Source organism: Pecten maximus, chromosome 17 (assembly GCF_902652985.1).
Source record: "Pecten maximus chromosome 17, xPecMax1.1, whole genome shotgun sequence".
Taxonomy (NCBI): Eukaryota; Metazoa; Mollusca; class Bivalvia; order Pectinida; family Pectinidae; genus Pecten; species Pecten maximus.
The window spans coordinates 22,279,732-22,292,011 of record NC_047031.1 but is presented as its reverse complement, the minus strand read 5'-3'; the positions used below and the strand labels follow the sequence as shown (position 1 = coordinate 22,292,011).

Sequence of the window (12,280 nt, the reverse complement as noted above, 5' to 3'; positions counted from 1 at the left end):
CAGGAGTGATAGGGACCTTGTGTAAATGTGCATCCATGATATTTCTCTACAGAATTTTTTGTTTCCTTGGTTACCAGGTTTCAATACCCATATTCTTGTGGAAAACTTTGTCAAGACAACTCGGACAACTCCTATATAGCTATCAACAGATTTCATTTGAAATACACAGGGAATGTTAGCGACTCATAATGTGTACATATGCATGCAGGGTTTTTTCCCCACAAATTTAGATTGCCATGGTAACCCGTTCACTAAAAACAGGTTTTTGTTGGGAAATCGTCACCAGACCCGTGAGCCCCCGTGGAGGGGCGAGGGGTATGAGTTGGCCCTCTGGATGACAGTTGGAAAAATATTGGAAATAAATAAAGTCTTTGAATATCAATGTATTCAAAGGAGACTATTCAGAATTTATTTTGAATTAACAGTCAATTTTAACATGCATTGTGAGTGAAAATCTTCTAACTGAATATCTGAAATTTTTGTACAAATTGCAAAAATGATGTGTAAAGTAATTGATATATCAATAAAAGAAATGAAGGTACTACTATTAGTAATCCTAACTTTTCTGTATTAGATAATGATCTGTTGTTTTATAGGCAACCATGAGCCAGGGAGATTTCAAAATGGCCATGGCACTTCTGGATGAGAATTTAAATGAAGGTCAAACCAATAAAGAGGTTGCAGTTCAAGGTCAGGCAGAGGTTGAACAGCCAACTGAAAGTCCTTTAACAGGTTCACAGGAATCACCTTCAGGAATATGTAAGGAGATTTTTGATTGGTTGATTGATTTGAAGCTCATATTTGGTCTATGTTTTATACTAAACCATACACACACAAGTATATTGTGTTGATGTACTGCAATAATAATCTCAAGTCTTAATGGTATGGGCATAGTTTTTCATGTTCATAAATATTGTGTTGGATTGCAGGGCAAATCTTTCTTTCATAGTAAAGATATAAATATTTCAATCAATATTCTAAAAACTTTCAGCAAATTTCAATCAATATTCTAAAAACTTTCAGCAAAATCTTTTTATTGTCTGTCAATTAATTACTGTACAGTAACATTTAGTTTTAATAATATACATCTCTTCAAATGATTCAGTTTTAAATTTTGTTTAGCATCTGAAAGTCAAGTTACACCAAAGACCAGCGGCTCAACAGAGGTCAAGGTCAACTACACAAAGGTCAAATTTAACTTCCAAATGAAGAGCTTGGAAGCGGCCTTATACATAGGGGAGAGCAATCTGGTAAGGTTGTAATTATAATGTACATGATGTAAGATAGAGTATATACAATGTATGATATAACATAGATTATATAACAATTGTCACTATAAAATTCAGGCTGATACTTATGGCATTCATAGCCACAGTGAATGCCATCAGATGATTTATCATAAGTAAAGCATAATTGTATCAAATTTAAATAACATGTTCAGATTTTTTTTAGCAAATACATATTTAGGAAAATTTGTCGCTAGATGAATTATTCAGCAATATTTAATGATTTGTAGTGCGTGTATCAGATTTTGATTCGGAGATGCATGTTGATAAAAATCAATAACATTATAAACTATCTAACTATAAGTATGTGTAACTGATTGATAGACAAAGGCATTATTCTTCTTCAGGATTCTGGAACCAGCTCTAGAGACCCAGCTAAATGTCTAGGCAAGGTCGAACTCAAGGTCATTGCTGTAGATGGCAAGGTCATGCTAGATGGAGCCATTGTTACCAAGGTCATTCTCAAGGACACTGTTGTCGACGATGCCAGACCAGAGAAACAGAAGGGAGTCACAAGGTACAGAGATTTATAATGGTGTCGCTGCTATCAAAGTTAAAATTAGACTTGCAATCCGCACTCTTCTGCAATATACTGTAGTGATGTATTAGAAATTGTTTTTTAGATAATACACTGTTAGTTACTGTAGTACATACACTGTTAAATATCAGAGAGAAATGAAAATTACAAGTTGTTATACACAGATTCAAATTGGTCATGTACTAGTTAATAGTAAAAGGGTGTTGATATGCTTTATAGAGTTATTTTTAGGACACAAGCTGAATACAGTTTAAGTTTGATCATATGGTGTGCAAAGAAATGAGATTTAGAAATTTAAATGAAAAAAAATGTAAGAATGTATGAATTAGTGGTCTCCTTTTCGATGATATTGAGACTAATTTTAATTTTGTGTAATATAACCTCTATGAATTGTTTACGTTACATTACCATGAGATATAGATAAACATGTAGCTCAGTCACTCAGAAATTTTTTCCTGATTTTTTTTTTTTACATTTCTGTCTTTGTATAGATTAAGAGTTTCAAAAGAGAGTCGTTCAGCCAACTCTTATTTTACCAATTTACAGATTCTGTCTGACCATTTATTGATGTGTCTGATTTTAGGATGATTGAGAGAAATGTTGATTCGGGAGAAAAGATGATTGGTACTGGAGGAGGCCAAGGTTCCAATATGATAGACGTCAGTTTTACACAGGAGAGCAGTCAGGATAAGGATAGTAAGTCAAGTCATATACACCACACTGGTCATATACACCACACTGGTCATATACACCACACTGGTCATATACACCACACTGGTCATATACACCACACTGGTCATATACACCACACTGGTCATATACACCACACTTGTCATATACACCACACTGGTCATATACACCACACTGGTCATATACACCACACTGGTCATATACACCACACTTATCCTCAAATAAATCGCCTGTGCTAGTAATGTGAAAATGAAGTAAGGGGCTTATTTGTGGTTAGGGGGCTTATTTGTGGTTAGGGGACTTATTTGTGGTTAGGGGGCTTATTTGTGGTTAGGGGGCTTATTTGTGGTTAGGGGGCTTATTTGTGGTTAGGGGGCTTATTTGTGGGTATGAAGCTTATTTGTGGGTATGAAGCTTATTTGTGGTTAGGGGGCTTATTTGTGGTTAGGGGGCTTATTTGTGGTTAGGGGGCTTATTTGTGGGTATGCAGCTTATTTGTGGGGAGGGGGCTTTTCTGAAGGTATGAGGCTTATTTTTAGGTATGGGGTTTATTTGTTGGTAGGGATTTATTTGTTGGGAGTGGCTTATTTGTGGAAGTGTTTTATTTGTGAGGAGGGGGCTTATTTTAAGGTAGAAGGCTTATTTCTGTGATGATGGCTTATTTGTGGGCATTTAGCTTATTTATAAGGGGCTTATTTGTGTTAGGGGCTTATTTGTGTGGAGGGTGCTTATTTGTGTGGAGGGGGCTTATTTGTGTGGAGGGGGCTTATTTGTGTGGAGGGTGCTTATTTGTGTGGAGGGTGCATATTTGTGATGATGGGTCCTATTTATGGATAAATGTGGTATACTCTTACAGAGCTGTGTTACAGTAATTTTGGTATATTTGATCATTCTTAGTTACATTCTCATGAATACTTGTATTTATGAAGAATGTAAATATTTTTCTTAGGGTTCATGTTTTGTTGAACTATATCTCAAGGTCACTGTTGCTAAAAATAGAGTTTGGTCAATCCTGTACTACAAGTGTAGATTTTATTTTGATGAAATATAATAGTGCTTGTCAGAAGCATTTGATTACATTAATGAACTTTGATATCACTTAGTCACAGGTCAAGGTCACATTTACTGAAAATACAATTTGTTTTGTTTATGTTGTTAAATAGGAGAGATATTTTGTTGAGATATGACAGTGTTTGTTTGAATTAATTTATGTGAAAACTGTTGTTTTTAAGACTTCTTATTTTGAATGTCATGGTTTAATTTTGCCTTTCTGTGTTAATTTTAATCTTAATTTTTAGTTGTAATTTTGATGTCTAATATTTAATTCTGACATTCTGTTGTAGTTGCTGTGAAGGTTAGCAGTCTGTACATCTGTGTGTGTGTGGACTTCCTGATGGCCTTAGCTACATTCTTCCAAATGCCTGAGTCCAAGTCCAAACCAGCAGTGACAGCCAAGGAGGAGAAACCTAAAGGTATCCTGTTGACGTTGTGTTCCACATACAAAGTTATCGTGTAAACATCACAGTAGTGTTTGATATAGATGGTGTTAAGGGTCAAAACCTGTATGTTTGCTAGTGTGAAAATCCCTTGTTCTAGGTCGATGTGTCCATGAAAAGCAAAACTGTAGAAAAACCCATAATTCTGTCCATAAACAGGACGTTTTTTGAGTGCTGTTTGGGCCGATGATGAGCCCATTACAGACCTGAATATTTCCTTCAAAGTTCACTAACTTGAAATTAAATTATCATCTAAAAAATGCCTTGATAATAATAAATAATTGGGGCCATTCCAACAAAAGGCTTATCCAAATAATGGCAAGTTTGGCCTACATCTATGTGTTCAGAAAGCAAACTTAGGAAACTACCATAATGATAATTGACATTCAACTGTATAATTATATGAATCGTGACACCATGTATTTGGATGGGATGTTCTGCTGGGTGTCTTCGGCAGTACACTTCAGTGAGATCGCACTATAAAGTCAGCACCAGTTCAATGCTATCACAAGGAGACAAACAGGAATATGTTGCAGCCTCTCAAAACACAAAATCGTACATTACAAGCATGCATCGTACACACATGGCAGGTCATCCTTCAGTGACTATTAAACAATACCCCCCCCCACTCGATAAAAAAAAACACAACAAAAAAACGTATTTTTATTATATCTGTTTCCATATATTTTCAGACATCTTATCAACAATATCATATATGTCAATTTTAAATCTGAATCAAAGATGTGAAATAAATTCAAAATTAAGTTTCATTGTTGTTGAAGTAGGTCACTGTTACCCATTTAATATGCTTACAGCCACACCATCAAAACAAGTACAGGAAGCACCAGTCGCAGAGATGAGAATCACCGTTACCATGGAGAAACCTGAGATCATTCTCATAGAGGACCAATCAAAACCAAGCAGTACTGCACTCAAAATGGACGTATGTATCATATCTTTACATATATAATATAAGATGTATATCATTGGCTGAGGTGGTTTTGGTTTGAAGTAACACAGTGTCATGTGTAGATTGACTGGTTTAAGGTAGACAGTAAAATGAGAGAGAGAGAAAAATTGTCTCCTCCGTCTCCTCCAACAGAACTACTGTATCTGAATAAGCCCCTATCCCCTGGTGTATAGGTTTAAGCTTCTATAAATAATTAAATGATTCTATGAAAGGTAAAGAAAGGGGGCTTGTTTGTGAATAAAGAAGGGAATTTGTATTTGAGGAAAAATTAGGGGGCTTTTATTTGTAAATAAACAGGAGGAGGTGTTATTTTGTGAATAAAGATTGTGGATAAATGTGGTAGTTGTTTCTAATCAGTGCTTGATGAAATAGTTTCATTATGTTTTATGGATCTGAAAAAACCAGTTAGAAGAGATAGTATCAAGTTCTTATCTCCATATACCCCCCAATTGTTTCTTTTGCAGACTCATCTGTCCTTCAAGATGAGGATGTCAGCCGAGCGACAAGAAATGTCAGCTACCGTCCGAGATCTTCAGATCATTTCTTGTGTTTTTGACCAGCGCCAAAATGTGGGGTCACAGGTAAGATATAAAATTGATAAAGCCTGGGATCTAACCCACAGAAATTAAAAAAAGTACCTAGCTGAGTGGCAATTGATCACAAAGCACCCATTACAGAATTCTTGAAAACGATGAGTGTCTGAATTTATTGATCTAGTTTTGTGAATTGGTATGAGATGATGCTGCAGGTGAGTGCAATACGAAATCCTTGGATTTGTTTGATAAATTCAATTTGACAGGGGTACAAGTTGAATATTCTATTCATCACCTAATTTGATTTAAATTTAGGCAAAATCCTGTAAATTAATTTCACCATATCAAATTTTGTCTCAAGTGTAATGTTATCCACTGTAACTATAGTGTAATAATGTTAGATTTATTGAGGATATCACAATAGTGTTATTGTACTTGTGTCATACAACATTTATGACATAGCATTATCACATATGGCAGAATAGGCTACTTACATGATCAATACATACACAGAACACAATCAACATACTAATTGGTATATTGTCCTTAATTCTAAATTAGATGTCACAACTAAGATAACTTTTAGATTTTCAGTTGTCGCAAAAAAAAGTGTAGTCAGAATATTACTGTAATATTTCTAACTCACGTTTTACAAATTTTCCCAGTAAATCTCGGTTATATGATTTTAGCTGTATCATATGTTAATTTTCTTTTTGTGATATAATTAGTAAACTTTTCATTCCAGCTCATTCACGCCCCACCAAAATAAAAAATAAATAAATCTGGACTTGTTCTGGTAAAAATATCTTGAAATTAAAACTTTCTGGTACATCCTGTATATAGACATAGTTGTACCAGTTTAGATATGATACAGTATACATGGTTTGTTATAGTTGTACCAGTTTAGATAAGATACAGTATACATGGTTTGTTATAGTTGTACCAGGTTAGATAAGATACAGTATACATGGTTTGTTACAGATTCTACATCCCTGTGAGATTTCCTTCTACAGTCAAGCTCCGTTTGGTAAAGGTGCCCACATGGACTTATCTACCACAGACCTCATACTCAACATCTCCCCGGCAACCATACGAACCATCTCCGCCGTGGTGGACACACTCTCCGCAAAATCTGTGAGTACCTTTGCCGCTAGTGAGCATGATCTTCACACCTACCACCAGGGGGTGTGACCTTGACACCTACCATGATGGGAAAGGGGGGAGTGACCTTGACTACTACCATGATGGGAAAGGGGGAGTGACCTTGATACCGATAACCAGGGTGTGTGACATTTACTCTTACCACCAGGGGGCGTGACCTTAACATCTATCATCAGCAGTGTGGCCTTCACACCTACCACCAGAGGTGTGTGATATTTACTCTTACCACCAGATGGCGTGACCTTCACACTTACCACCAGGGGGGCATGACCTTCACACCAACCACCAGGGTGCGTGATATTGACTCTTACCACCAGGGGGCGTGACCTTGGCACCTTCCACCAGAGGGGCGTGACCTTGACACCTGCCACCAGGGGTTGTGACCTTCACACTTACCACCAGAGGGGCATGACCTTCACACCAACCACCAGGGTGCGTGATATTGACTCTTACCACCAGGGGGCGTGACCTTGGCACCTTCCACCAGAGGGGCATGACCTTCAAACCTACCACCAGAGGGCGTGACCTTGACACCTTCACAAGGGGGGGATGACAATGACTCTTATCACAAGGGGGGGGGGGGGGGGGGGGGGGGGGGGGGCACCTTCTACCAGGGGCCATGACCTTCACATCTACCACCAGGGAGTTTGACCTTCATACCTACCACCAGGGGGATGTGACATTTACTCTTACAATCAGGGGGTGTGAACTTGACTTCATGCTGTAAAGTACACAAAATATATGTTTTCTGACCAAGAAAAGAAAAATTAACCCCACAAAAACAAGCTTGCAATATTCATCAAAATACAAATCCACCGAACAGAGTGGTCTCTATATATAGCATCACTATTGGTTGTCAGAAGTAAATCCATGGGTCACTCAATAGTCAATAACACTCCATGTTTAAACTCCCTCTCCCTGAATGGTACAGCATTTCTGATTGGTCATCAACATTCCTGTAACCAATTAGAAACGCTGTACCATTCAGGGACAGACAGTTCAAACATGGAGGCTGTGTTTATTGTTAACTATTGTTCACCCTTGCATTCACCCCTTACAACAGCCAATGGCGATGTTGTATAGAAACCCCAGGACAATAAGTAATGGCAATGATATATATATATAATTAATTTTTCTTTGTTTTCATGGTGAATACTCAAATGTGATTGGTCAAAAAATTCTTTTCATTCTTCTATGAAAGAAATTCTGAGAATGGCGCGAAAAATGTGACGTCACAATACGACAATTGACATTGCGTATTGATTTGAGAAAAAGAATCCCATTCAAAACCAGTAAAATTGTACATAAAACATGTTTTAAATTAGAAAATCATTTTCAAAAATTAATTATAAGCGTTGATGTCAATTATTTTTTAGTTTCATCGGGGTATGAAACAAATTTTGTTTGCAAACAAAATTTGTTTCATACCCCGATGAAACTAAAAAAAATGACATCAACGCTTAATTATGTAAAGTTTCATTTTGTGTGTAAATAAAGCTGTGCTATATAGGGAATCTGCACTGGTGTCCCATGTATATAGCAAATGTCTACATAACATCTCTCGATCATTACTTCGACTTTTGCTTGTGGTAGTTTAAAAACTCTGGTTCAAAATATGTCATATTTGATATCACTGGAAAGGTTAAAGTATTTTCTTTAATCTGAGTCATAGATAGAACAAATTGGACTTCATTTGCTGTCAGCATTGTTGTTGATAAAACATGTTCTGAAATTTGAAAGATGATGTTCCTGCCCTTGTCAACAATAAGTGAGTTGTGCTTCACATGAATTCATATTTAATTAATTTGTTTTTAATCTGTCCAGGGAGAAGCAGAGAAAGCCAGCGCATACCAGGTACCCTCAGACTTGTGGGAAGTTAAAAAGCTAGAGGGAAATAACTTCTGGTACCTGACCACTGGGGAAACCGACCCCGTAATCCGTGACCTCAGTAACTTGGAGGAAGAGGATCAAAGAGAAGAACAGGTAATCCCCCTTAAATAGAATTTACTGTGGTTTGTGGTGAAGCTGGGAGGATATAAAAGATGTCTTAGAATAATCTGGGTCCAAAGTATGCTTTGAAAAAAATCCTGTTTCAAGAGTTTTCTTTTTGGCAGTTTTGAGAATAGAATACATTTTGTGAGAATTGACATGTAAAAAGGAAAAATATACAGAATTATTGTTTGTTTCATAGTTTCCACAGAAACTTTAGAATAATTTTAGAAAACTACAAAATTTAGTTTTCTGCTGCTTTACCGTTTTTAATTTTCGCTTTAGCTTTGTTTCTTTAATTTATGCTATTTGATATTGCAGTGATTTTCTAGTTAGTGCAGTAGTATCTTTGATAGATGAGCTAATAGTTATAAATAAATTTTAAAAAAAATCATTGGAATATTTATGTGTCAGTCTGAGATAAATTTCAAGAATATTATAATGGAATTTGACATTTCAAAGAAAATTTTTAAGATAATTCTGTGAAAAAAAGACTTTATTTATTGAGTAAGTTATTTCTCTAGGAGGGAGCTGTCTCTTCACAAGGATTTGAAGTATGTAGACCTTTCCTAGTAACCTTACAGAAGCAGACATGTGGTTGCTAGGTCATTTGGTTACCACGGCAAATAAATTATTGCTATGGTTACTTTACACTGCAGTAGATAGCAAAGAACAGCTTCAACATGTGTTTCCATTTGTACAACCAATGTTTCCATAGTTACAACCATTGTTTCCATAGTAACAACCATTGTTTCCATGTGCACAACCATTGTTTCCATGACAACCACAATTGTTTCCATGACTACCACATGTTTCTATGGTTACAGATCACGCCTTTGACCTATGAAGTATGTCACTCTTTAGTGCTTTCCTGTTCCCAATGTTGCTGTTCCTTATTGCTGTTTCAGATTAAGTTATTTCAGTTCTAGTTTTAAAATTAACGAAATTTCAGTATTTCTTTAATTGATTCAAATATGGAATCAAACAGGAAGCATTTCTGGTGTCACCAGTTAATTATTTTGAAGAGAGGAACTTTCAAAAAGTAGATTTATTTACAAGTTCTTCAGTATACTACAAATTCCTATAGGAGGAGTTGATACACAGCTGTTACGTACCATTGAAATGATAAAGTATATTGAAATTGATATTTCGAAAATTGAAATTTTCTGTATAATGTTGACCTTTGAAACACATTAAACACAATGACTAAAAGAAAGATTCCAAACTATCAAAAGGTTCATATACAAACAAATCGCAAAGGAATAGTTACTAATTATAGAAAATGTTTTAATAAAAAACAACACTTTTTTTTTTAGCAAGAAATGAAACAGGATCACTTAAGGCTGTATGTTACTGAAATTGAACTTTGTTGACCTTTCAGGATCATCATATTACAGTTCATTATTTCCCTGATGTGATTTTGGTGTCAGAGCTAATATAATACTGATGTCATTATCGATCATCTTCAGAGTTTCTATGCAAAGGAAAAAAAATTGCACAGCACTTTATTTTATATATATCCACAGCAGGGTGTATTTTTGCTGATAATGTACTCTTAATGAGTATGGTTATTACTGCCCTGTGTATCATTTTCTTTGACCAATCAAATTCTTTGTTACATCTGGTATGAATTAGTCTATGTAGTATTTGTAGATGAATAGACAATGTTTTCCTTTGCAGTCCAACTCTGAATCGGTATATAAAAACACTTTTATTGAGTATGTGTGTGGCACCTGTTTTTTTGTTTTTGTTTAGTTTTGTTAGCCTGTCAATATCAATAATTTCTATGTGATTTGATAAAATTGACTTCTTCATTGATTATCATTTTAAATTTCAAAAAGTATAATTTGGTAAGTTATATCACAAACATTCAGGGCTTTTTCTGGGGAAATTTTGAGGCAAAAATTGTCAAACAGGGGCCTTTCTGGAATTAATATTCATTTATAAAACATCTTTGTGTAGTTAATTTGATATCCAATGTTAAATACTTGAAGAATTTCCTTTCTAATTAACTACAGTAAACCTCTGGTCAGTTTGAATCAGTGGATAGTTCCAACACACATTTTTTTTCGAAACAAACAATAATTTTCTAGCTAGTGATAGTTTGAATTCTGATTGCGCATAATCGACTTATAATTGCCTTGATTAGCACTTTGTTGATATTTGTCGATATCGATACTTATTTCCTAAAGCAAAATTTCATATAGTTTGAACTGGTTCATCAATATTTATCTAATTTTGTTCAAACTGACCGTAGGTTTAACATAATCATCAGTTTTCTTTTCAAAATGAGACAATAATGCCCCATCTAAAACGATCCCAAAAGAGCCCCGAGTCCAACCTTTTTAATCCGAAATATTAATTTTGTAAACATCATTATACTTATTACAAGGTATACCTATCTATAAACAAATCAACTGGGAAATGAATGTATTTCTAAATTTATTTTTTTTCCTGAATGTTGTCAACATTAAGCTAGAGTTTCTCTCCGTGTACTGAGTAGAGTATGGGCATGATTTACATGTATATCTATTAAACACTCATATATTTTAACTTTTCTTCTAAATCATGTGCTGAAGATTATTTAAGTGTATGTAATTTGAAAACTGCTTTCTCTATAGGCATGACATAATTTTTACTGTTCGGCTTATCAGCATTTTCCTATTGTGTTAACGAATGCTGGTTAACTAATTTACCATATATAGGCATGATTTTGAGTCACCTTATAGACATACAGGTGATGTAATGATAAGTAAGATGGTTATAAGGATGTATGTTATACTAATAAGTGAATTAACTTTGAGTGGAAAGAAGGAGAAATCCTGTATTTTGGCATGGTCTACTCTGGAAGAAAAAATGTTCATAATAATTGAATATGTATTTCATTTTCCATGCTTGTTTGTAACCTCTTAACTTACCACCACATTTCAGATACCTCTCTGGTATAGGAAAACACTTAACATCTATTAAGACACCACTTCCTTTAAGACACTGTCTCAGTTAAGACATTTCCTCTGTTAAAACACCACTTCTCTGAAGATACCACTTCTGTTAAGACACCCCCTCTGGTAAGACACCACTTCTGTTAAGACACTGCCTCTGTTAAGATACTCCCTCTGTTAAGACACCCCCTCTGGTAAGACACCCCCTCTGTTAAGACATTTCCTCTGTTAAGACACTCCCTCTGTTAAGACATCCCCTCTGTTAAGACACCCCCTCTGTTAAGACACTCCCTCTGTTAAGACACCACTTCTGTTAAGACACCTTCTCTGTAAAGACACCTTATATGTTAAGACACCCCCTCTGTTAAGACACCCCCTCTGTTAAGACACCCCCTCTGTTAAGACACCACTTCTGTTAAGACACCTCCTCTGTTAAGACACTCCCTCTGTTAAGACACTCCCTCTGTTAAGACACCACTTCTGTTAAGACACTCCCTCTGTTAAGACACTCCCTCTGTTAAGACACCCCCTCTGTTAAGACACCTCCTCTGTTAAGATACCCCCTCTGTTAAGACACTGCCTCTGTTAAGACACTGCCTCTGTTAAGACACTGCCTCTGTTAAGACACCACTTCTGTTAAGACACCCCCTCTGTTAAGACACCCCCTCTGTTAAG

General features: G+C 35.7%; 1 protein-coding gene across 9 annotated transcripts in view; it reads left to right on the top strand.

The window, feature by feature from the left end:
- LOC117315937 (vacuolar protein sorting-associated protein 13A-like) overlaps positions 1 to 12,280 on the top strand; it is a 149,391-nt gene that overhangs the window by 75,178 nt on the left and 61,933 nt on the right. For 7 of the 9 annotated variants that reach the window (XM_033870364.1, XM_033870369.1, XM_033870366.1 and 4 more), the window contains 10 exons: positions 597 to 759; positions 1,123 to 1,250; positions 1,634 to 1,803; positions 2,408 to 2,520; positions 3,858 to 3,986; positions 4,826 to 4,953; positions 5,445 to 5,561; positions 6,495 to 6,647; positions 8,499 to 8,657; positions 9,188 to 9,217. In XM_033870364.1, coding sequence (XP_033726255.1) covers positions 597 to 759; positions 1,123 to 1,250; positions 1,634 to 1,803; positions 2,408 to 2,520; positions 3,858 to 3,986; positions 4,826 to 4,953; positions 5,445 to 5,561; positions 6,495 to 6,647; positions 8,499 to 8,657; positions 9,188 to 9,217 — 1,290 coding nt within the window. Of the gene's footprint in view, positions 1 to 596; positions 760 to 1,122; positions 1,251 to 1,633; positions 1,804 to 2,407; positions 2,521 to 3,857; positions 3,987 to 4,825; positions 4,954 to 5,444; positions 5,562 to 6,494; positions 6,648 to 8,498; positions 8,658 to 9,187; positions 9,218 to 10,343; positions 10,359 to 12,280 lie in introns of all 9 variants that reach the window. The other 2 variants (XM_033870365.1, XM_033870368.1) reach the window with 2 other exon arrangements.